This window comes from Pseudonaja textilis, chromosome 1 (assembly GCF_049901715.1).
Source record: "Pseudonaja textilis isolate UNSWEBS1 chromosome 1, rPseTex1.2, whole genome shotgun sequence".
In the NCBI taxonomy this organism is placed as follows: Eukaryota; Metazoa; Chordata; class Lepidosauria; order Squamata; family Elapidae; genus Pseudonaja; species Pseudonaja textilis.
The window spans coordinates 5290544-5316155 of NC_141990.1; the positions used below are offsets into that span (position 1 = coordinate 5290544).

The 25612-nt window shown below is 46.1% G+C and overlaps 3 protein-coding genes across 9 annotated transcripts in view; all 3 read left to right on the plus strand.

The window, feature by feature from the left end:
• PRR11 (proline rich 11) overlaps nt 1-6320 on the plus strand; it is a 58708-nt gene extending 52388 nt beyond the window's left edge. For all 6 annotated transcript variants that reach the window (XM_087924874.1, XM_087924864.1, XM_087924852.1 and 3 more), the window contains exons 9-10: nt 660-756; nt 5038-6320. In XM_087924874.1, coding sequence (XP_087781000.1) covers nt 660-756; nt 5038-5106 — 166 coding nt within the window. In that variant the 3' untranslated portion in view covers nt 5107-6320. The remainder of the gene's footprint in view (nt 1-659; nt 757-5037) is intronic.
• A 1385-nt stretch (nt 6321-7705) lies between these two features.
• On the plus strand, nt 7706-17602 carry SMG8 (SMG8 nonsense mediated mRNA decay factor). The gene is made up of 4 exons (XM_026710179.2): nt 7706-9923; nt 12447-12592; nt 14080-14955; nt 17066-17602. Exons 1-4 carry the CDS (start codon nt 8024-8026, stop codon nt 17261-17263), a joined length of 3120 nt encoding a protein of 1039 aa, XP_026565964.2. The 5' UTR covers nt 7706-8023; the 3' UTR covers nt 17264-17602.
• Nucleotides 17603-22351: 4749 nt separating this feature from the next.
• GDPD1 (glycerophosphodiester phosphodiesterase domain containing 1) overlaps nt 22352-25612 on the plus strand; it is a 52280-nt gene continuing 49019 nt past the window's right edge. The window contains exon 1 of one of the 2 annotated variants that reach the window (XM_026710267.2): nt 22352-22595. In XM_026710267.2, coding sequence (XP_026566052.2) covers nt 22460-22595 — 136 coding nt within the window. In that variant the 5' untranslated portion in view covers nt 22352-22459. The remainder of the gene's footprint in view (nt 22596-25612) is intronic. The other variant, XM_026710265.2, reaches the window with a different exon arrangement.

The following is a 25612-nucleotide window of genomic DNA, read 5'->3' on the forward strand; positions in this document are numbered from 1 at the left end:
ATCAATTCCTAACAAAATCCTTTCTTAGTGAGCACCTAGAAGCCAAGAGGAACTTAGGTGCCAAATTTCAAGTTTGCAGGCTTTACAGTTCTGGAGATCTTTGTGATGATGCGCGAGGGGCACTTCGCTTTTATATATATATAGATTAAGATGAATAAAAGTTAACAGCTAGGTCTGAAGTGGTATAGGGCCTTCTGCTTGAGAAGGGCATGGCACTAGAAGACTCGAAAGGTCCTTTCCAGCTCTGTTACAGGTAGTCCTCGACTTACGACCACAAGTCAGATCAGGATTTGTGTTGCTAAGTGAGAAATTTGCTAAGTGAATTTTGGCCCCCTTTTACCCCCTTTCTTGCCTCGTTTGTTAAGTGAATCACTGCCATTGTTAAGCTAGCCACTTGTTCGTTAAGTGAATCTGGCTTCCCCATGGACTTCGCTTGTCGGAAGGTCGCCAAAGGGGATCACGTGACCCTGTCACCGTCATAAATATGAGTCAGTTGCCAAGGATCGGAATTTTGATCACCTGACCGTGGGGAATACTGCAACGGTCATAAGTTTTCCATGCCGTCGTAACTTTGTACGTTCACTAAATGAGCTCATGTAGGTCAGGGACTACCCATAATATGGCATTATTATTTCTCTCTTTTTTTTTTTTTTAAACAGGAGTCCAGGGGGAACCCCAATGAATAACAAAGAAAACATGGAGACTGGCACAGGATTGACCCCACTGATGACCCAGGCTCTCCGGCGCAAATTCCAGGCAAGGCCACCTCGAAATGTGTATTGCTGTCCCTTCTTATGTTGATCTCCTGGGAAAATTGGAACAGTGTCTCCAACACTGTTGGAGAAAAATGTCTTCACTAGAAGTCCTCTGTCAGGATTCCGGCAGTTACCCCCATTTAAATCATGAGGTCTTGAGTCAAATTTCCAAAACTTCAAAAGGATTTATTGGGAGTTAACATGTCCGGCACTGCCTGGGTGTAGCTGACTCTGAGACACGTAATTCATTGTCACCCTTGACCCTGGTTCCCCCCGCCCCCGCTCCTTTGGTGTATCAGATAACAGATAATCAGAGTTGGAAGGGACCTTGTAGGTCTTCTAGTCCAGCCCTCCACCCAAGCGGGGGACCCTACACCCTTTCTGACAAATGGCAGTCCAATCTCTTCTTGAAAGTCTCAAGTGATGGCGCTCCCACAACTTCCGAGGGCAACTTCTGTTCCATGGGTTGATTGTTCTCATAATTCATATTCTCCAATGGGACACATCCATAGCCAAGAGTCATCAATCAGGTTCTCCAGTTAGAATTTTGCCCGGCAGAAACTTCAGTCACCTAGTTACAATCTCTGGAAAAACTATATATGGAATGCACTTTCGATTTCCAAGCTGCCGCATTGCTCTTTCAAACCCCCTTTTGCCCCTGTTGGCAACTCTAAAAAGACCATAGAAATATTTTATGAGTTGACACCCTCATTTGAGCCCAAAATCTCCTCTGCTTAAGTGAGACTTTTGTTAAGTGAGTGTCGCTCCCATTCCACAGTTCTTAAGGGGGTCACTGCAGTCGGGTGCTTCTTAAATGAATCCGGTGTCAGGGTTCCACGTAATACACCCATAGCCAACAGAACTCGGAGGCAGGTGAATTCCTCAAAGAACAGGTTTATTGGATATCATATTGGCACGGGCTGGTGAAACACCGACTCTGAAAACTCCCCAACTCCCGTGGTTTTCACCTAATTAAAAGTTGTTCCCCTTTTCCCGAAACAATCAGTCACATGGTCCAATCAAGATGCTGTCCGGCTGCCTGGTGACTTGACTCCTCCTGTGATGATGACCCAGGATGGGATAACAAAATAAAGTCCCCGAAACAGACGGAGCCCCTTTTATTCCTTCACTTTGCTTCCAAGCTCCAAATATCCTTGACTGGAGACAAAAAAACTCCCCCACAAGCAGTTACGAAAAAGACGAAATGCCGTTTAAACTAAAAACGCCTATAAATTATAAAGAATAAAAACAACACTGAAACAATTAAGGGATCCAAGCAAGACGTCCACAGATATCGGAACACACACCGGGAAGGACGGCAAACTCAGAGAGGAACGACAGACTAGAGATATTTCCACGCTTTGTTTCCTGCACTGGCCCATACGCATGTCCGTCCTTTTAGCCAGTTCTCACAGCTGCAGCCCATGAAGAGGATCAAGGCCCTTTCCTCCCCCATAGACCATGCCATCCACATCTCTCCCTTATCCTCTCCTAGGATGGCCTAGGATGAAGAGGGGATGGGCCTAAGTCTTTCTCTGACTGCTCAGCCGGCCTCTGCCCTTCCCCAGCCTCCTCCACAACCTCCAGAGCCCCACATCCACTCCCTGTCGGCTGTTCCTCCTCTCCCTCAGAGTCAGTCTCCGAAAAGGGCATGACACCCCCTTTCTTTGACCACCTGTGGGAATGTCCTTGGTTCCCAGGAGAAAGTATTTTGTTTTGGCTACAAAACCCCAGCTATCTCTATTCTCTCCCTATCGCTCAGCTCCAGTGTGGCCTCAAAATGACCTCCGTCAGGTCTGCTTCAGGGTTGACAGGAGGCCCCCCACATTGTCTTCTCTTGACAGAAGGTGGCAAATACGATCACATGATCCCAGGACCCTGCTTAGTGACACCCCTCCCCCAACGACATTAAAAACAGGCAGTCCTCAACTTACTACGACAATTGAGCCCAAAATTTCTGTGAAAATTTGATAAGTGAGTTTTTGTCCCGTTGTATGATTTTTTTTTTCCTTGCCACAGTTGATAAGGGAATCACTGCAGTTGATAAATTAGTAATCCAGTGGTTAAGTGAATCTGGCTTCCCCGTTGACTTTGCTTGTCAGAAGGTCACAAAGGGGATCACGTGACCCCCCTGGGAACTTTTGACGGTCATAAATATGAGTCCGTTGCCATGCCTCCGAATTTTAATCATGGGACCAAGGGGATGCAACAACGGTTGTAAGTGTAGGAAAAAAAAAATGGTCAGAAGTCACTTATTTTCAGTGCCATTTTAAATTCAACTGGCCATTAAAAGAACTGTCTTAAATCGAGGACTATGTGTATTGCTCTGTGTTTTTTTTATTTTTTTTTATTTTTGATGTTCACGAAAAGAAGTGGGGTACTATCTGAAGCCGAGTTGGACTCCTCTCAAGCCACAGAAATGTTGGGATAGATGGAGAAGAAATATTTTCAATCATATGATTCAGTAGGTAGAGGTAATCCTTGACTTATGACCGCAACTGGGCCTGAAATTTCGATGATTAGCCAATGCACTTATTAAGCGAGCCATGATGTGAAATGACTACGTTTTATGACCATTTTTACTGCAGCTGTTAAGTGAAGCAGCCAAGATTTCTATTCGGAAGGAGTACAGTTGGACAAAGAAAGCCAGTTTAATTTAGTGGTTAAGACACCAGGCGAGAAAGTGGGAGATGGAGAGTTCTAGTCCCACCTTAGCCATGAAAGACAGCTGGGTGACTTTGGACCCAATCACCAGGAGCCTGGGAGTTCTAGTTCCTTGTCAGGCATGATAGCCGGCTGAGTGACGTTGGACCAATCACCAGGATCCTGAGAGGTCTACTTCCTTGTCAGGCACAATAGCTGGCTGAGTGACGTTGGACCAATCACCAGGAGCCTGGGAGTTCTAGTTCCTTGTCAGGCATGATAGCCAGTTGGGTGACTTTGGACCCAATCATTAGGAGCCTGGGAGTTCTAGTTCCCTGTCAGGCATGATAGCTGGCTGGGTGACTTTTGGACCCAATCACCAGGAGCCTGGGAGTTCTAGTTCCTTGTCAGGCATGATAGCCGGCTGAGTGACGTTGGACCAATCACCAGGATCCTGAGAGGTCTACTTCCTTGTCAGGCACAATAGCTGGCTGAGTGACGTTGGACCAATCACCAGGAGCCTGGGAGTTCTAGTTCCTTGTCAGGCATGATAGCCGGTTGGGTGACGTTGGACCCAATCATCAGGAGCCTGGGAGTTCTAGTTCCTTGTCAGGCATGATAGCTGGCTGGGTGACTTTGGACCCAATCACCAGGAGCCTGGGAGTTCTAGTTCCTTGTCAGGCATGATAGCTGGCTGGGTGACTTTGGACCCAATCACCAGGAGCCTGGGAGTTCTAGTTCCTTGTCAGGCATGATAGCCGGCTGAGTGACGTTGGACCAATCACCAGGATCCTGAGAGGTCTACTTCCTTGTCAGGCATGATAGCCGGCTGGGTGACTTTGGACCAATCACTAGGAGCCTGGGAGTTCTAGACCCGCCTTAGACATGAAAGCCAGCAAGATGCCTTTTGGCCACTCCCTTTCCTTCCACCCAGCCCACCTCACCGTGTTGTTGTGGGGAAAATAGGAGGAAAGTGTGTTGGATCTGTTCACTGCCTTGAGTTATTTGTAAAAATAACAATGCGGGATACAAATAAAGGACACAATTGGAAGCTGTTCTATTTATTCACTAGCTCAATACCCGTGCTTCACGACGAAACTCTGTGGTCGGGTTTAGTTTTGGGGGAGGAAAATAAGAGAAAGAAAATTCTGCCTCTGCCTACCAGCATCCATTGGTATTCCTCTGGCTAGCATCCTGTCAGTGCGTGAGAGAGTTGAGGGCTGTTTGGAAACCGAAACAGTATTTGCTGTGTGAGCAAGGAGACAGCAAGGAGCCTGGGCGTGGCTTAGCTCAACTGTTCTTGTACTAAAGCTGCTTGGTGTTGTGAAAGTAAAACTCCTCTCCTCTGCTTGTGTTTTGCATTTGGAACAGATTTCTTTTCAGGTGGGGAAGGGGGAGTAGAACTCCTTAGCATCAGAGCGTGTTAATAATAATAATAATACAGGAAATACTAATAGCTCTGATAGTCATTTCACAAAATCCTTTCTTAGTGAGCACCTAGAAGCCAAGAGGAACATAACGTGCCAAATGTCAAGTTTGTAGGCTTTACGGTTCTGGAGATTTTGTGGTGATGCATGAGTAGTATTTCGCTTTTATATATATATATATATATATATATATTGATTTATTATTTCTACAGCTGGCTCACCCAAAGAGTCCATCTCCTTCCTGCTTACCTACAAGAAACACTTTTCAAGAACCGAGCTAGAAGATCTGGTCGTGTCTAGAAGCTTCTACAAAGGATACATCGCTGCTCGGAGGAACAATATGGACCGAGGAACAGGGATTTCCTTGGGCCTGTTTTTGGCATGCTGGAATATGCTTTTTTCCCTCCGTCCTGCTTTTTTTTAAAAGAAACTTTCTGTAGCAACGCATTAGTACTGAAAGGCCCTTAAAATAATATCCAGACCTTACCTTCTCATCCCACTGGGCATTCAAAACTCCTTGGATGAAGCTGCTTTGACTTTAAAAGCTTTTGCCATTTTTACCTGGCTTTGAGCTGCTCTTTCACAAAGTTTACACACCCTCCCTCGATATATTTTTAAATGAAGACTTTTTTTGGTGAGGGGTTGACATATGTCGATCCGAAGAAATAGCACTGTTTTTCCTGAGATTGCAAGAATCCTATTTATTCTTGGCTCACTGTGTTTGCAACTAAGCTGTGCGCGCGCAGAAATTTGTATACACCAGGGATCTGCAACCTGAAACACTCAAAAGAGCCATTTGGATCCTCTTCCCACAGAAAACACCGGGAGCCAATAATTTTTACAACCAGTATGACTGGGTGGGCGTGGCCAACTCGATGTCACTCACTCCGATCCAGTCACCTCCTGCCCTGAAATATGGAGGGAGTCTCCACCCCCTGGCCCATCACCCTTACCTTCTCAGGCCAGGAGGGGAGGGTGCAACCAGTGGTGGGATCAGCTGACGGGGCCGAAAGAGCCGCATATGGCTCCAGAGCCACAGGTTGCAGACCGCTGGTATACACTTTATACACGAGAGGAAAGCTTTTGTACCGTCTCTTAGAAGATGGAGGGAAGAGAAGAAATATGTGGCATTCGAGTATGGAAGGACCAATTTAGGAGTACCTTGAATTCAAGATTGTCCTCCTGTTACTGGGGTCTCGGTGAATCTTGAATGCTTCCTCATCCAGCCTTGGGGAGAGTTTGTGAAGGATAAGGAGAGGATAATCTGATCTTGAATTAACCCTTAATAGGTCAGGTTGCACCTAGCATGATCACAGAATGGATTGTTACACAGAAAAGGTGTTTGTAGGACTCACGTTGAAGGTGTTGTGCGACTGCGCTTTATGTTGTAAGATATATATTTCCCACGTCTGTTCAGTTTTGAGCCTGAAAGGCCAAAAAACTGTAAGCAAAGCTGGCAGCAGAAAAGAATAAAATCTTAATATCTTTAGAACAAGGAAGAGTGGCTTATAATTGGGTCTCCTGACTTCACTTGTGGTCATTTCATTGTCTCCAAGAGAATAGTAGAAGGTAGGGATTATTTCATAGCAATTCTTCTACAAAAGGAGTGTCCAAGCTTGGCAACTTTAAGATCTGTGGATTTCAACTCCCAGAATTCAAGAGGTCTTGAACAGGATGGTGAGGTGTGCTAGGAATTACCATCCATGGCATAGAGAACACTGGTTTCTTCACCCACTTTTAAGTCCCACTTTCCTTACCTTGGTGTCAGGGTTCCAGTGATTGCCCTAATTAAATCATGGGCCTCGAGCTAAGCTTCAAAAGAATCCAAACAATTTATTAGGAGCAACGTGTCAGGATTGACCCGTATGAAGCCAACTCTGTGATACATGTGCTTTACAGTCACCTGTGACCCCGTTTCCCCCTCCCCCCCCAGGTGTGTCATAAATCAGATTCTCCAACAAGCACTTTCACAGCCTGGGTATCATCAATCAAATTCTCCAATGAAGGATTTTTGTGGGCAGAAGATCCGGAAGCCTAGCTACCATCTTTGTAAGATAAGTGTGGAATGTACTTCTGGTTTTAATTTCCGTAGTGCTCCTTCAGGTTCCACCCCCCTCCTACTTATGGCAACTCGAAAACAAGCATTGGAATGCTTTATGAGTTGACATTTGGGAAGTTCAAAATGCATGAACTTCAACTTCGAGGATCCTCAGCAACGGGAGATTCTGGGAAATGGGCCCGACATCTGTAAATTGCCATGATTGGAGAACAGTGATTCTGCATGATGGAAGATGATTTGTAGGGTGCTTGGTATTCTCTGAGCTCTGTTGTTTTCTTGCAGACATTTCGTGACCCAACTAGGTAACATCATCTGTGCTCGAAGTGGGATTTGCTTTCTGTTTATATCCAAGAGGCTTACCTTGCCAGTGTTGGTGGGAATATTCTTGGTGGTTCCTTGACCAGGCGAGAGAGAGAGAGAGAGAGAGAGAGAGAGATGGTTGGATTAGATAATGATAGATATAAGTGGATGGATGCATAGAGAGATAGATTAGATAATAGATTAGATAGATAGATAGATAGATAGATAGATAGATAGATAGATAGATAGATAGATAGATAGATAGATAGATAGATAGATAGATAGATAGATAGATAGATAGATAGATAGAGAAGAGACTGGACAGCCACCTGTCTGAACTGGTATAGGGTCTCCTGCTAGAGTAAGGGAGGGCTGGACCAGAAGACCTCCAAGGTCTATTCTGATTCAATTGTGGTCGAAAGCCGAGGAACAGCAGTATATGGCTAAATGACAGCTATTCCTCAAGGGAGCCCGGAAGTGTCTTCTGCAATCTCTTCACCGCTCTACATTTTTTTCAATCTACCGTCATCGACCGCGAAGTATCCTCAAGGAAGGCTCCGGAAGTCTCTTCTGCCCCTTGAATTCTCCGCTCTTCCCTTTCCTTCAATCTACCGTCATCGAACGCGAAGTATCTACTTCTCTGCCAAGGCGAGCTCGGATTGGCTGCCGCCGCGGCGGATATTCTCGCCCCCCCACCCCCACCCGCGCGCGCGCCTGCGCTCTGACGCCTCTCCCGGGTGCGGCTTCCCCGGTGGCTGGAAGCGGCTGCCGATCGCGGGGCGAGAGAAGCTGCGTCCGCGGAGGGGGGAGCCGGGCGCCTGCCGCGCAGGGCCGGAGTAATGGTGGGGGGCGCGACCGTGCAGGGCCCGGTGGGCTTGCATGAGCTGCTTTTAGCCGGGGTTACCGCCGCCGCTGCTGCTGCTTCTTCTGCCGCCGCCGCCGCCGCCGCCACCGCCACTGCTTCTGCCACTGCTGCACCCGGGGCGGCCCCGGCTGCTGCGGGCGGCGCTGCCGGCCCCGGGGTTGCCCCCCCGGGGGAAGAGGAGGAAGTCTGCGTGGTAGGCATTTTCGGCAAGACGGCGCTTCAGCTGGGCTCGGAGAAGGCGGCGCTGGTCAACACGGTCTGCGACCGGCAGGTTTTCCCTCTCTTCCAGCGGGAGGGTGGCGGGGGATCCGGGGTTCTTCTGCCGGGGGCAAGCCCGGACCCCTGGCTGATTCCCCCTCGGCCTTCCTCCTCCTCCTCTTCCTCCTCCGCCTCTTCCTCCTCCGCCTCTTCTTCCTCCTCCTCCTCCTCCTCGACCAGCCCTTGCCAGGGCGACTACAACCACCTGCAGGCTTTCTACAGCCAGGAGAGCAAGGTGCTTTACCTGGTCCTCACCGCCATCAGCGACAGCCACCAGCTCTTGCAAGCTTGCAAGGACTTGGAAGCCATGGGGGGCTCCGCCCGGGCTGTCTCGGCCGGCTTGGGGGTGCAGCCGGGCTCCTCGCTGCCTCACGCCGAAGCCCACGAGTTCTGGAAGCACCAGGAGAAGATGCACTGCCTCAACCTGCTCTACCTTTTCTCCGTCTGTCACATCCTCCTGATGGTGCATCCTACCTCCTCTTTCGACATTACCTACGACCGGGTTTTCCGGGCGCTGGACGGCTTGAGGCAGAAGGTGCTGCCCACCCTCAAGGCCGCCATCAAGGATTGCCCCGTTGGCAAAGACTGGAAGCTTTTCTGCCGGCCGTGCCCGCCTCGCCTGCTCTTCCTCTTTCAACTCAACCGGGCCCTGAAGGTGGAGCCTCCACCGGGCCGGGGACAAGAGCTGGGGGCCCAGCTGGAGAAGCCACCTCCCAAGAAGCACTCCCCGAAACGCCGGCTCCAACACGCCTTGGAGGACCAGATCTACCGCATCTTCCGCAAGAGCCGGGTGTTGACCAACCAAAGCATCAATTGCCTTTTCACCGTGCCGGCTAACCAAGCCTTCGTCTACATCGTGGCTGGGGGCCCCCAGGAAGGAGAGGACCCCATAGCCGTCTTGCTGGAGCAGCTGAAAAACAACTGCACGGCCAGGGAGGCTGACCCTTCGCTGGGGACGGGCTTGACAGGGCCCCGGCGGTACCAAATGATGCGGCACAGCAGGCAGCAGCTGTCGTTCCATGCCGAGAGCAGTGGCGGGGCCTGTGGTAGCAGCAGTTCGAGCTCAGGGCAGTTGGTGGATTGCACCTTAAAGGAATTCTTGTTCCAGCACGTGGAGTTGGTCCTTTGCAAGAAAGGCTTTGACGACAGCGTGGGGAGGAACCCCCAGCCATCCCACTTCGAGCTGCCCACCTACCAGAAGTGGGTGGCCACAGCCCTGAAGCTTTATGAGGTGGCGATTGAAGGGAAGGAGAATGAGTCGTCCCCTGGGGGAGAGCTGACCTCCAAAATCATGGGCAGCATCAAAGTGCTGGAAGGCTACCTGGACATCGACACCAAGTTCTCCGAGAACCGTTGCCAGAAGGCCCTTCCGATGGCTCACAGCGCCTATCAGTCCAACCTGCCCCATAACTACACCATGACCATCCACAAGAGCCAGCTGGCCCAGGCGTTGAGGGTTTACAGCCAACACGCACGGGGTCCGGCCTTTCACAAGTATGCCCTCCAGTTGCACGAGGACTGCTACAAATTTTGGAGCAACGGGCACCAGCTGTGCGAAGAGCGGAGTCTGACGGACCAGCATTGCATGCACAAATTCCACTTGCTGCCCAAGTCAGGTGAGTTGGGGAACTTGTTTGAAGTAGAAAAAGGTCAAATGAGCTTGGAAACTTCGGAGAAACACATTGTGGCGCTCTCGGTTCTGTATTTATGGATGTCTATATGCTTTCCTTCTAGATTGGGGGAGTTGGTTGGTCCAATAGGTTTTCCAAGCTGGAAACGTAGAGCAAGGGTCTTCAAACTTGGCAAGTTTAAGACTTGTGGACTTCAAGTCCCAGAATTCCTGAGCTAACATGACTGGAGGAGGAATTCTGGGAGTTAAAATCCACAAGTCTTAAAGTTGTCAAGTTTGAAGACGCCTGCCTTAAGGTTTCTAATTCTCTCTGTTTTTCAGAATACAATATAATTATTTTTATTTTAAATATTTTTGCTATATAAAGGAAGAGCAACAATTTCAATATCTATATAAAGTGTGTGTTGTCTGGTTACAGTTAGTTTGAGCAATAAACATCACCATAACGGTAATAATATTCCTTAGTAGTGGTCATCATAATATTAATACAATACAAGATTGATGTGACAGATAGTTTGAGGGAAAGGAGAATCTCTTATTCCCAAATTTTATTATGTAACAGAGGGATACAATCAAGATCAAGGGAGGTATTAATACCACTCTATAAAGCCTTAGTAAGACCACACCACAGCTTTGGTCACCAAACTATAAAAAAGATGTTGAGACTCTAGAAAAAGGACAGAGAAGAGCAACCAGGATGATTAGGGAACTGGAGACTAAAACATATGAAGAAAAATTACAGGAACTGGGCATGGCTAGTCTAGTAAAGAGAAGGACCAATGGAGACAGGAGAGCATCTTCCAATATTTGAGGGGCTGCCCCAGAGAGGAGGAGGAAGGGGGTCAGGCTATTTTCCAAAGCCCCTGAAGGCCAGACAAGGAATAATGGATGGAAAGTGAACAGGGAGAGATTTAACCTGGAAATAAGGAGACATTTTCTGACAGTGAGAGCCATCAACCAATGGAACAGAAGTTGCCTTTGGAAGTTGTGGGAGCGCCATCACTTGAGACTTTCAAGAAGAGATTGGACTGCCATTTGTCAGAAATGGTGTAGGGTCTCCCACTTGGGCAAGGGGTTGGACTAGATGACCTACAAGGGCCCTTCCAAGTCTGATTATCTGTTATTCCCCATTAACCTCTGAAAGTAAACATGAGTAATTATATCATTATGTAAAAAGTGTACTTTATTTAGATATTTTTATTGCTCTTTTACATGTAGTCCTCAAATTAAAACAGTTCATTTAATGACTGTTCAAAGTTACAATGGCACTGGAGAAAAGGATTTATGGCCATTTTTCACAGTTACAACATTTGTAGCATCCCCATGATCATGTGATCAAAATTTCAATCGCTTGGTAACTGACTCATATTTATGACAGTTGCTGTATCCTGGGGTCATGTGATCCCCTCTGTGACCTTCTGACAAGCAAAGTCAACGGGAGAGCCCTATTCACTTAACAACCGCGTTACTAACTTATCGACTGCAGGGATTCACTTAACAACTGTGGCAAGAAAGGTCGTGAAATGGAGCAAAATGCGCTTAACAGATGTTTCACTTAGCAACAAAAATTTGGGGCTCAATTGTGGTCGTAACTTGAGGACTACCTGTATTATTTTTATAAATAACTCAAGGCAGTGAACAAACCTAATACTTCTTCCTCGTCCTGTGTTTCCCACAACAACCCTGTGAGGTGGGTTGGGCTGAGAGCGTGATCGGTCCAAAATTGCCCAGCCATCCTTTGTGTGTAAGACGGGACTAGAACTCACCGTCTCCTGGTGATTTGCCCAAAGTCACCCAGCCGGCTTTTGTGCCTAAGGCAGAACTAGAACTTTCAGTCTCCTGTGATTGGTCCAAAGTCACCCAGCCAGCTTTTATATCTATGGCCAAACTAGAACTCACAGTCACCTGGTGATTGGCCCAAAGTCACCCAGCTGGCGCTTGTACCTAAGGCAGGACTAGAACTCCCAGTCTCCTGGTGATTGGCCCAAAGGCACCCAGCTGGTTCTCATGCCTAAGGCAGGACTAGAACTCACAGTCTCCTGGTGATTGGCCCAGAAGTCACCCAGCTGGCGCCTGGTGATTGGCCCAAAGTCACCCAGCTGGCGCTTGTACCTAAGGCAGGACTAGAACTCACAGTCTCCTGGCTTCTAGCCCAATGCCCAAACCAGTAGACCAAACTGGCTCCAATAATCAGCCATCTGATTCATAGTCATGTAGTGTAAAGTGTAAAAAAAGGGCTGATTGTATCCAGGAAATTCTCTTTCTTTTGTGGACTGGGCTGTGGTAAACCACCAATTTAATTAGAAGCTGGAATATCACACTGTTGTAGTCTTGTGGCTGCTGAAAAATGGAAATTTGATAGTATTTTGTCTGGAAAAGGTTCATCACCTGATGGCACAAAAATGCAAACATTTCATTGTTCGACCTAGGGTGCAAAACCATCCAGCCAAACTGTGGCGAAGGAATGAAATTGATGGGTTTTTTACTCTCTCCGCCATTTTCTATGTAGGGGAAAAAACGGAACCGGATCGGAATCCACCTGTGTTGTATCATAACAGCCGGGCCCGATCAACCGGTGCCTGCAACTGTGGGAGGAAACAAGCCCCCCGGGAGGATCCCTTTGACATCAAAGCTGCAAATTATGATTTCTATCAGGTAATCCCTTTCTCTCCGAGAAATAGAATGTCAACTCATAAAACATTTCTATGGTCATTTTAGAGTTGCCAACAGAAAGGGAGGTGGGGAGGAAAAGGGGTTTGAAAGAGCAGTACGGCAGCTTGGAAATCGAAAGTGCATTCCATACGTAGTTTTTCAGAGATTGTAACTAGGTGACTGAAGTTTCTGCCGTGCAAAAATCTAACTGGAAAGCATGACTCTTGGCTATGGACGTGTCTCATTGGAGAATACGAATGATGATACACCCAGAGGGTAGGGGGAAACCAAGGTCAAGGGTGACAGTGAATTATGTGTCTCAGAGTCGGCTATACCTGGGCAGTGCCGACATGTTAACTCCCCAATAAATCCTGTTTAGTTTTGGAAGTTCGGCTGGAGAATCATGATTTAATTGGGGTAACTGCCGGAATCCTGACATGGAGATCCGTAACTGGCCAGTAGACTTCAGTTTCTGAAACGTAAAGTATATAAGAAGACTCATGTTTCGAAGCTCGTCATATTCACACAACAATTTAAGCTATATTTATTATTATCAGTTAATATTAAGCTGCCAAGAATCCCACCCACCAACACCCTTCTCCTTTTTATTATTTTTAATTTATTTAAAAATAATCCTGCCTCTATTATTTTTACAAATAAATGAAGGCATTGAATGTATCCAACACACCACCTTCATTTTCCCCTCAACAGCCCTGTGAAATGAATTGGGATGAGAGAGAGGAGCTGGCCCCAAATCACGCAGCTCTCTCCATCTAGAACTCTAGAACTCCCCATCTCCTGATAATTGGCGCAGTCACCCAGCCTTTGTACCAATTATCTTAGGCACTTTTGTGCGTAAAATTGGAGTAGAACTCAACATCTGATGATCGGCCCAGGGTTGCCCAGCTGGTTTTTGTGCCTAAGGCGAGACTAGATCTCAACAAATCCCTGGTGATTGGCCCAGTCACGCAGTTAGCTTTCATGCTTAAAGTGGGACTAGAACTCACTGTTTCCTGGTTATTGGGCCAAAGTCACCCGGCTGGCTTTCATGCCGAAACTGAGACTAGAACTCACTGTCTCCTGGGGATTGGGCCAAAGTCACCCAACTAGCTTTCATGCCTAAACTGAGACTAGAACTCACTGTCTCCTGGGGATTGGGCCAAATTCACCCAGCCGGTTTTCATGCCTAAACTGCGACTAGAACTCACCGTCTCCTGGTGGTTGATGTGACTCATTTAGCTACTGCCTTACTACGCATAATAAATTCTGGTCCCAATTGAGGTCATAAGTTGAGGACTACATGTACCATTATTGTTTCCCTAAATTTATTTGCTGGAGGAGTCACATGGGGAAGCACAAATTGCATTAATTGCAGTTCACATAGTCCCTTCCAGGTGGGTGGCAAGTGCACCCCTAATACGTCTGAAGGCTGCCAGGTTGGGGGGAACCTCATCCTTCATGCTACCGCTCTCTTTTCTTTCCCATTACAGCTACTAGAAGAGAAATGTTGCGGGAAGTTGGAGCACATCAACTTCCCCGTGTTTCAGCCCAGCACGCCAGATCCAGCCCCAGCCAAGAACGAGGCCTCCCCCAGCCCCCCCGAAGGGGAAGCTGAGAAGCTGAAGGACAAGGAGCCCCAAACACAGGGAGATAGCACCAGCCTCAGCTTAGCCCTAAGTTTGGATCAATCCACGGATAGTTTAGGGACCTACCCTGCGGATCCTCAGGGCGGAGGCAACAACACGGAAGCTCATGGCGCAGCGTCCGAAGCAAAAGGGGAAAAGAGAGCAAGCTTGGTGGATCGGCAGCCTTCCACGGTGGAATACCTGCCTGGGATGCTTCACTCCAATTGCCCCAAAGGCCTTCTCCCCACCTTCTCCAGCTGGTCTCTGGTGAAGCTCGGCCCCGCCAAAGCCTACAATTTCCACGCTGGCTTGGACCAACAAGGCTTCATCCCGGGCACCAACTACTTAATGCCCTGGGACATTGTCATCCGGACGCGGACGGACGAAGAGGGAGACCTGGATACCAATTCTTGGCCGGCCCCTAACAAGGCCATTCCGGGGAAACGGAGTGCGGTGGTGATGGGTCGAGGAAGGCGGCGGGACGATGTGGCTCGGGCTTTCGTGGGTTACGAATACGAAGATGCCCGAGGCCGGAGGTTCATGTGTTCGGGACCAGAGAAGATTATGAAAGTGATGGGCGGAGGGCCTAAGGAATCGGCTGTCAAAGCTCTCAATTCCGACATGCCCCTTTACATCCTGTCGTCCAATCCAGGGAGGGGACTTAAGCCGCACTATGCTCAGCTGATCAGGCTCTTCGTGGTGGTCCCCGATGCTCCCTTACAAATAATACTCACCCCCCAGGTAAGAGGAGGGCCCTGTAGAGCCATGGAGCATTGACTGGGTTCTAAATGTATTTTTATCGATTTATGTATTCTGTCTTTTTTTAAATTTTATTTTACTTATTTATACCCCGTCTTTTATTATTTCTGCAACTAACTGAAGGCGGCCAACATATCCGACACATCTTCCTCCTCCTATTTTACCATAGCAATGGCACTTGGACTTATATATCGCTTTACAGTGCTTTACAGCACAGGTCTCCAATCTTGGTGACTTTTACGACTTGTGGACTTCAACTCCCAGAATTCCTTAGCCAGTGCATGCTGGCTGAGGAATTCTGGGAGTTGAAGTCCACAAGTTGTAAAAGTTGCCAAGGTTGGAGACCCCTGCTTTACAGCCCTCTCTATTTCTATTTATTTATTTATTTTTAAAGTTACACATCTATTTACATTGTTAACAGTATTGTGTCATCAATATTACGTATATTTACATTTATTTCTATACATTAATCCTTATTCCTATGTTCTATCCAGTTATACCATCTATCCCAAACCACGTAGTATTCTGATTCTTCTTTGCCTTTTAGTTCTATTGTAAGTTTGACCATCTCAGCACAAGCTAATATTTTTTTTGTATCAACATCTCTTCAGGTGGTATGTTTTCTGATTTCCAACCCTGTGCAAAAACTATGCGCACCACTATTATTATATGCAATGTGATGTATTGGATTTGTTTGCTAAATTTCCCTTTTAATTATTCCCAGTCAGAATATTTCAGGTTTAAATTCTGTTTGGTGTTCTGCTATCTCCTGTAACCATCTTTGTATTTTCATCTTTGTATTTTCATCCAGTATTTTCTAGCTTTTGGGCGTTGCCACCACATGTGAAAAAACGTTCTTTTTGTTTACATTTCCAGCACTCTGACATTGTATTTGGATATATTTTTGCTAATATCGCTAGCGCTAAATGCCATCTATATAACATTTTATACTGATTTTCTACAATGTTTATTTGTAGATTTTGGTTCATAATCTTTCCCAATCATCTAATTTTATATTATGACCTATGTTCTTTGCCCAAGCTATCTTTGGTCCCTTCACTATCTCTTCCTCCAAGTTCCACTCTTAATAAATAATTATAAAATCTTGGTATAAGTTTTTCTTCTTTACCTATCAGAATTTGATCCAATTGTTGTAGTTCCTTTTCAATTCCATGTTCTTCTTAGTCCTTTCTAAATCTCATCTATAGAGCCCTCTCTAAGCGGTTTTACAGAGGCAGCATAATTCCCTCAACAATTTGGCTCCTCATTTTACCCACCTCAGAAGGATGGAAGGCTGAGTCCACCTGGAGCCCCATAAGATTTGAACTGCCAAATTGGAGGCAGTCAGCAGACTTAGCAGTACTACATTCTAACCACGGCGCCACCGTGGCTATTTTACCTATAACAATAATTCTGTGAGTTGGGTTGAACTACAAGAGACTTGACTGGCCCAAAGTCACCCAGCTGGCTTTCATACCTCAGGTGGGACTAGAACTCACCATCTCCTGGTGATTAGCCCAAAATTATCCAGTCGGCTTTCATGCCAAACCCTTGTAGGTCATCTAGTCCAACCCCCCACCCAAGCAGGAGACCCTACACTATTTTTGACAGATGGCAGTCCTCTTCTTGAAAGCCTCCAGTGATGACGCTCCCACAACTTCCGAAGGCAACTTCTGTTCCATCGGTTGATTGTTCTCACTGTCAGGAAATTCCTCCTTATTTCCAGGTTGAATCTCTCCTCGATCAGTTTCCATCTGTTATTCCTTGTCTAGCCTTTGGTTGCTTTAGAAAATAGTTTGACCCCCTCCTCTCTGTGGCAGCCCCTCAAATATTGGAAGACTGCCATCATATCTCCCCTGGTCCTTCTCTTCCCTAGACTAGCCAAGCCCAGTACCATTCATCGTATGTTTTAGCCTCCAGTGCCCTCATCATCCTGGTTGCTCTTCTGTACACTCTTTCCAGAATCTCAACATCTTTTTTTATAGTGTGGTGACCAAAACAGGATGCAGTACTCTAGGTATGGAACTAATTTACATTTAATGTGCTTTATGCAAAACCGAAAATTAAGTTGCTTCTTTCTCCTCTCATCCAGGTACAGCCAGGGCCTCCTCCTTGCCCTATATTTTACCCAGAGAAGCAAGAGATAACTCTGCCCCCCGATGGGCTGTGGGTCCTTCGTTTTCCTTACGCCTACGTGACAGAACGTGGTGCGTGTTTCCCACCGAAGGAGAACCAGCAGTTGATGAATTACAAGGTTCTTCGAGGGATCCTAAAGGCCGTTATACAATAGACTTGGCGACCTGAACTGGTTCTGCGATTCTCGGTTTTACGATTATTATTTTTTAAAAATATAATAATTCCTCACCTCTTCACCCAGCCGGAATGGAAATGATGGATTTTGATTGCATAGAGCTGGTGTGCTTGCAGCAATCACTGGTTTAATTGGGCAGAGGCGCCATACAGGGGAGGAAAGTGTCTTAGTATCAATATGATGTGTTAAGTGCCAAGTCGGAATATTATAATCGTGGGTATGTCAGCAGTACAGCAAAGTTGTGGCTTGCCAAGCTCTGTTGATCGTAATGAAGGAAGAAAAAAAATTACAATAAAACATTTGTTTCTCCATTGTTCATCCCAACTGTTCCACTTTATTTCCAAACAAAACTTGATAGCTGGGGAATTCTGGGAGTTGAAGTCCACAGGTCCTCAGGTTGCCATGGCTGAGATATACTCAGTGTCTGTGGAGTTTCTCAGTCATAGTTGTCCCAAAGGTGCTTTTTTCAAGAGACAACTGGACTTTCTTGTTTTTGGTGTTTTGTTTTTTTTAAAGACGATTCGCTTCTCCTCCAAAGAAGCTTCTTCAGTTCTGACTGGATGGTGGGGAATGGAAGATTTATATTCCTTGCAGATAGATGGTCGTTTGCATCCTTTTAGGGAGTCGTTGAGGCACTTGGAGGTTTGTTTGTGTCCTCAGGGTCACCTGAGTGATGCAAATGGGTGTGGAGCCTTCTTGGAACTGCTGAAAGTCCTCTCAACTGAGGGGGAGGGATACGACCCCTTCTATCTCCAGTCTATGGTACAGTCCTTTCAGCAGTTCCAAGAACTCAGGGTAACTTAGATGTTAATCACTTTTATGTTCTTTTTTTTTTTCCAATCTCGTAATATTTATACAGTGGCCATTCAGATATTCCGTCCACAGAACAGACAGGTTAAGTTGTAAAATCAGGTTAGTCACAGACACTTTAAGACCTGTCACAAGTTACGCTTCAGGTTCCAAATAATACAATCCATTTCTCAACTGTATCAAACCGAATTCATACAATTCCACCAGCAAACTAAATTCAGGCTTGACATTACGTCTACGATGGGTAGGTTCCAATATGGTCATAACTTGAGATTAACCTCTGAAACACGATTGTAAAGACATTAACCCTTAACCAAGAGATTTATAGATTGCATGGGTGCACTTTTCCTGCTAGAGCAGACATGTTGACTTTGGTGGGGTAAGGTCTGAAAATCTGTAAAGCACATTTGGTTCCAGCTTGAGAATTAAGTGTGCTATTTTCACTTCATCGTTTTTATTTATCATTTTATATATATGCCAATCTTCTCACAAAGCGTGATCCTGCAAGGTGTACAATGAAAATACAGAATAACATTCAATAGACAACTTCCAAAAAAAGCTAAATATATAATATTACACATACTTACTGCAGCTAAATTAGCTTTTGTACAATGTTGGAAACAAGCCTATATTCCAACAGAGGAAATGACGATTCAGAAAATAGTAAGCTGTGCAGAAATGGATAAATTGACCCTAGCACTTAAATATAAAGAATCATCAGAATATTACAAGAGTTGGGAATGTTGGTACAATTGGATAGAACAAAGGTAGATAATATAATAGCAAACATTATTAAACTGTAAAGGAGATTAAGCTACATCGGTAGTAACTATATACTCGCATTAAGATTTAATTGTAAATATGACATCAATAATGATAACAAATAAGGAACCACAAACTGTCAATAATGGACATTTTTTTTTGTTCTCTTTGTTTTTCTATGTTGTGTATGTGTTTGTTCGTTTATTTTAATTGTATATTCAATAAAGTTTGCTTTTATTACAAAAATACAGAATAACAGAGTTGGAAGGAACTTGGATGTCTTCTAGTCCAGGGGTTGCCAACCTTTAATACCTCAGGGACACCAACCTCATAATTTTAAATCCTGTGGACCACTAATATGCATTTTGACTGACAGTGGCTTGCTGACATTGATGGGAAAGTCGGTTCCATATTCCAGAGCTGCAGTAGTCACAGGACTGGCCCTTTGGTCATCCCGGAGCAGCTGCTCCTCCACCCTGGTGCACCGGCCTGCCATGGACTGGAGGAGCTGCTCCGGGGTGACCAAAGGGCCAGTCTTGTGACTACTGCAGCTCTGGAATATGGGACCAACGACAGCAAGCCACCCTGGGGTGGATTTCCCTCCCCCGCCATTGGTCTTACCTTCCAGTTCCAGCTCGCATGACTCTACTCAAGGTAAGGTTTGTGCTTGGCCGAAGGGTGGGGGCCAGTGGGTGGGCAGGCTAGGTGGACGGCACAGCCTTGTGTTCCAGCGCAGCCTGGATTAATTGGGAATGGTGGGGGGGGGGGGCATTTCTCTATGGACCACAATCTTTTCTCATGGACCACCAGTGGTCTCTGGTTGGTGACCACTGTTCTAGTCCAACCCTTTGCTCAGGCAGATCCTATACCATTTCAGAGAAATGGCTGTCCAGTCTATTCTTGGAGCACCCACAACTTCTGAAGGCAAACTATTCCACATCATCAAACCATTTAAGTAAACAATAAAATTCTACAATTAGAAATGTCATGATTCATTGCACAGTCAGCCGGATGTTTAGACCGGATTTGGCATTTTGGCATTTGGAAGCACCTCTCGAGGGCTTCCCAAGGACTTGTTGTTCTTTGATGGTGTTAAAAGTTATTCTTGTAGGATAGAAGGTATTCCAAGCAATGCTGCTTTTTGCAATTGACTAATGGTGATTGTTGTCAGTGCCAATGGTGTACAGTTTGGGGATCGCACCCAAGTTGTTGTGACTATTGGAACTTCCCTTGCTTTCTTTTGCCAGTCATTCTATTTCGATCTGCAGGTCTTTGTATTTTGTTATCTTCTCCACTTCTTTCTCTGCTATTATGCTGTTGCTGTTACTATTGTTTATTATTGTTATTGCTGTTGTTATTATTGTGGTTGTTGACCAAAGGACTCGGAGAGAGCATTAGATGTTGCAAACAATGCATCCACCTTCTTAAGTGTTAGACTTCCGGAAGAAGAGAGAGGAACCCGCCCCACTTTACATCGAGGCAGGCTGTGTGGAGAGTTTCCTCCTTTAAATTCCTGGGAGTCTACCTCAGCAAAGATCTTAGCTGGAAAATCAACACAACCCAGGTAGCCAGAAAGGCCCAACAGAGACTCCATTTCCTTAGGGTCTTGCAAAATAAAAAGGTGGAATAATGACTGATGACCTCCTTTTACCGGTCCACAATAGAAAGTGTCCTCACATGTTGCATTACGGTGTAGTATGCTGGCTTGACAGCCATGGATAGAAAGACATTACAGAGGGTGGTGAACACAGCACAAAACATTGTGGGTTGTTCCTGATACCGCTAGATGACCTTGCTAGGGTTTGCTGCCTTAGAAGAGTGAGGAAAATTCTCAGATGACTCACACCCTGGTCAGCACTTCTTCACTCTCCTACCATTGGGTAGGACAGTGGTGGCTAACCTTTTTGGCTTCCTGTGCCCAAAATTGTGTGCGTGCTTGCACACTCGCACATGTGCCAGCACCCAGAAGGCAATGCACCCCCCATGTCCCCTACGCATGCGCGTGTTGAAAGGCAGCAAATGCCTTTCTTCCAAGGGTTCTTTTTTCCTGCTGGGAGTACTTTCAGAGTTAAGACACAGACAGACAGCTATTTGAAAGCAAGTTTTACTTTAATTTTCAGGAAGGCAAGAGATAGCAAGAAGTCTGCGTTCCTGGAGCTAGCTGGGCACGTGTAATAAACTCCTGATTTTTATACCTGTCCTTCGTGTGTGAGTGCTTAAGTCCTGTGGGGGGGTTTGTCTCCATTTCCGTCAGGGGTAAACTCTGCAGGGTGGTTTGATTGGATTATTAGTTTCATTTCCCATATTTGTTTAGTGGCAATCTCCTGTCTGCTATCGGTCTTTTGTCTTATTTGTTTTGCTAATTTGGCATGGCCCATTGTCTGCAAGGGATTTTGGTCCTAGCCTTAATTACCTGGCTTTTGCCTAGGGGCTTCTTTCAATACCTTTTATCAAATCTCTTTTCCTATGCAAGTTTGCTTTTATGGCTAGCCTGATGTTCCCCTCAAGCATTTTTCCTACTTGGATGTCACCCCTGCCCTGGTGAAGTTCCCTTTCCACACGCGAAAACCAGGAAGTGACAAAACGGGGCTAGATTTCAGCCTACAAAGCTTGCAGAATCCTGCAGAAGCCTTCCTCGAGGCACGCACATGCGCAGTGAGATAAGTTTGCCTGCAGCTTGTGTGCCGGTACAAATGGCTCTGCGTGCCACCTGTGGCATGCGTGCCATAGGTTCGTCATCACGGGAGTAGGAGATATAGAAGCATAGCCAGCCACACCAACAGGCTGAAGAACAGTTTCTACCCCTGGGCTGTGAGACTTCTGAATGGAAAATAACTTCATGTCAACATAGTGCGATAGACTTGCGAGGCCGGCGCGTTGTGCAACCAGGTCACATAGTGTAATAAGATTGGGACTGGGTTAGGGATTTCTATCCTCACTGTGAGTTGTGTATGAGGGAGGGGGTGCACGAAGGAGGCTCAGCCAATCTCATTGTACACATGTTGTACTCTGACAATAAAAGTAATAATAATAAAGCCACCAGTTCCCAGTTGGAAATGGAACCTTTCTCCTGCAAATAACAGCATAAATAAAATTAATATTATTTCTGAGTTCATGCATTGGGCCCTCGGGCCAGATTTCCACCATTTCCCACCGGGAAGGAATAACAACAATAGCAACGACCATAAAAATAAAAATAAAAATATATCCAGGCATTTTTAATGGCGGGAAAGAGGGGCGGTTCCCCATCGCGTCCGCCGCTAAGCAACCTTTACTTCCGTTCTCCGCTTGGCCAAGCGCTCTGACGTCACCCGCTAAGTGACGCGCTCCCCCCCCCGCGCCCCCTTTCTTCTTTCTTTCTGACTGCAAGCCGCGGCCGCCCAGCTAATTTCCGCCCCTTCCCCCCGGCGTCCTTGTCGCCGGCCAATCGGCTTCGCGAAAGCGTTCGCGCTTCCTCCTGCCCCTCCGCCATTGGTGGCGGCGGCAGACGGAGTGGGCGGGGCGCCGCGTGGTGGCGAGTCTCCTCGGGTTGCCGGCTTGCAGAAGGGCCGGGGGAGGCGAGGCTGTCGGTCGTCCGTGCGGTGGGTCGCTCTCGGCGCGGCCATGTCGACCGTTTTCTACCTCCTCACCACACTGATCGGCTATCTCCTCACCTCCGTTCTGCTGTTGAAATTTCCCGGCTTGCTCCACCGGCGCAAACGCCACCGGTTTCGGTGCCGGCACATCTCCCACCGCGGAGGTGAGAGCAACGCCTGCGTGCAGTGTCCTTTATTTGGGGGTGGGGGTTTAAAGGCGGTCCTTTTGGGAGTGGGGCGGCATCCTTCTTCATTTTGGGGTGTCTTTTTTTCTCCCCGTCTTGCATTTCTCCTCTGCATATGATTTGGGCATCTTGAATTTCCGAGCTTTAATTCCCTTTAAAAAATAAATAAATAAAAATAAAATCCGATTGGATGATTTAGCCTCCTAAGAGTCATTGAAAATGGGTGGGAGGCCGTATCAATTCTACAAAGGTTTTTTTTTTTTTTATTGTTTGTGGTTCGTCGCACAGCCAGCCAGATCTTTAGACTGGATTTGGCATTTAAAAAAATAAAATAAAAAAATCCACCCATGAATCTCTGGTTGTTATTAGGATTATTAAATAGGGTGCTTTTTTTAAGTGCTCGGTCCCTTAAAGAAAGAAATGTTTTTGAGTGTATTTTATCTATTTACTCATTGCATTTGGATCGTTTTTCAGTAGTCGGATAGGATTTGGATCATTTAAATCTCAATTTAAACTATCCCAATCCTATGCACCTGCAATTTAAATTGCAGTTGGATAGGATTTGGATAGTTTGTCAATATTTTGATTAGGATTTGGATCGTTTTTAAATGGCAGAATTTGGATAGTGTTTCAAATAGTGGCTGGATGCATGCTACTATAAACCAGCTTTTGGGGAGGGCGGGGGAGGCATGAGATTTCATAGTATTTTCTCCCACCAGATAAAAATGATCCTTTCTGGGGAGAATGAGATGGGCAGCATATAAATTTGACAAATAAATAGCGGATTATTTTTTTAAAAACAGCATTTGGATGGGATTTTGTTTCAAAAGGCTGGCTTCTGCAGACCACAATCCTTCGCTATTCAGTGCCTGATGGGGATGTGTGATTTGAACAGGCTGGATGTGAGCTTTCAGCCTGTGAAAAGACATCATTTGTGCAAAGGAGCAAAGCCAGGAGAATATAAATCAGGAGGAAGGCTTTGATGTTTGCCAAGATGGTCATTAAGAGAGATCAAAAGAAAAAAAAGAAAAGCGAGAAAATCTGTAATCAGGGGAATAATCTATGTTTATTTAGCAAATTTATATGCACCCCCTTTCCCCCTCTCATTGTCCCCAGCCCCTCATTGAATCTACGTGACTTTTATTTTTATTTTAGAATTTGGACAAGAAGAGATGGGATGTCTGTAGAGAATATAAATACCGTATCATGAGATCCCCCAAAAAATCTGATTTCTAATTATCTGTTTTATTAGTAGCATAGTTACACTGCATGTACTTGGACACTATGGAGGGGACAATATATCGAGATAAGTATAAGTCTAATAAGTATACTGAACAGTATTTTGAATCTTTAGTTAAGCTATCGTAGCTTGCACAGCCTAGTGAGAGCGTGCTGGGGATAAAGCTGGTTGTTGGTTGTATCTGTGGCCAAAATGTGCCCCAACTATTCACGATTGCTTTTATTATTAGCAGAGGAGGCTGCGTATGATAGAGCTACAAATCAGGTTGATAATGGTCTTCTCTGGCTTGCTCCAAGTGCTGGGTGAAAGCGTTGATTACTTGAGGCATGAGGGGCAAATGGCAACCAAGGTGTTTACGGGCCAGGTTTTTTTTTTATGACCTTGGTATAGGGAAGATTAGGAATTGCAGTAGGTGGGGACTCCATGGAGAGAATTTAATAGGGAGGGAAAGGAGAGCAGGAGAAGGAAGGAGGGAGGGATTGAAGGAGGGGGTTGGAAAGGAAGAAAAACAGGGAGGGAGGTAAGGAAAGAAAGGAGTGAAGGAAAGGAAAGAAAGGAGTGAAGGAAAGGAAAGACAGGAAGGGAGGAATGGAGGGAGGGAAGAAGGGAGAGAAGGAAAATAGGAAGGAAAGGAAAGACAGCAGGAAGGAAAACGAAGGGATGGACAGAAGGAAGGAGAGAGAGCAGAAGAGAAAGAGAGGAAAATGGGTGAGGAAGGAAGGAAAGGAGCGAGGAAGGGACAGAAGGAAAGAAAGAGAAGAGAGCTGGAGAGGGAGAGAAGAGGGAAAATGTAGGGAGGGAGGAAAGAAGGGGAAAGAAAGGAAAGGAAAGAAGACAGGAGGAAGGGAGGGAGAGATGGAAGGAAGGAGAAAAAAGGGAGCAGGAGAGGGAAGAAGAGAGAGAGGAAGGAAATTGAGGTATGAAGGAAAGAAAGGAGGGAAAGAAAGGAACGGAAAGACAGGAGGAAGGAAGGAAAGAAGGACAAGATGCTGTTTTTTGGGAAAGTAAGCCAAAAAGGAAATATCTGTATCTGAAGGTAGGTCGTCTGGTCCTGTACTTTTGATGAATCTCTGCAGCAAGTGAGGGTGTAGGTTTAAATACAAATTAAATGTCTGTACATGAATTGATACCACCTTGCTTGTTGAAAGTGGATAGTGCTATGTTCCAGTGAAAGATAATCATGGAAGAGAGAGAAAAAAAATCTCTCTCTCTCTCCCTACCTACCTGCCTACCTAGTCTAAACATCCCAAATGGTTGGGTGGCTGTGAGATGAGAGAATGCACGAAAAAGCGATCGAGGTGTTTGGAGAACTGAGAATAAAGGAAACAATAACTGGGACGTACCTGTTAAAAAAAAAAAAAGACTGTTGCATTTTATTTTTATTCTGTCGGTTATTGATCGGTACGTTTATCTCTAGTAGTTGCCCCCCAAAGGAGAATATAGCATGGCCGATGCCTCTGCCTGGGTGGAAACATATTACGCTGAAGGTGGGCTGAATAGAGAAAGAAAGCGATCCTTTGCAGAGAGCAGAATTTGTGGAGGAAAAGCAAAAGGGATAAATTTTATTCCTCCCCACCCCAGAAAAGGATGACGAAAGATGTGTGTGTGTTTTGGTGCACCTGCCGGCTGAGATAGGACAGAAGGCTTGGTGCCTCTGATGGAGCGGCGTCTCGAGCCTCTTGGCATATTTATCCAACCTGCCCTCCTTTTAAAGGACCCCAAGGCTTTTGTGTTCCCAGCAAGGCGGGGTGGGAAA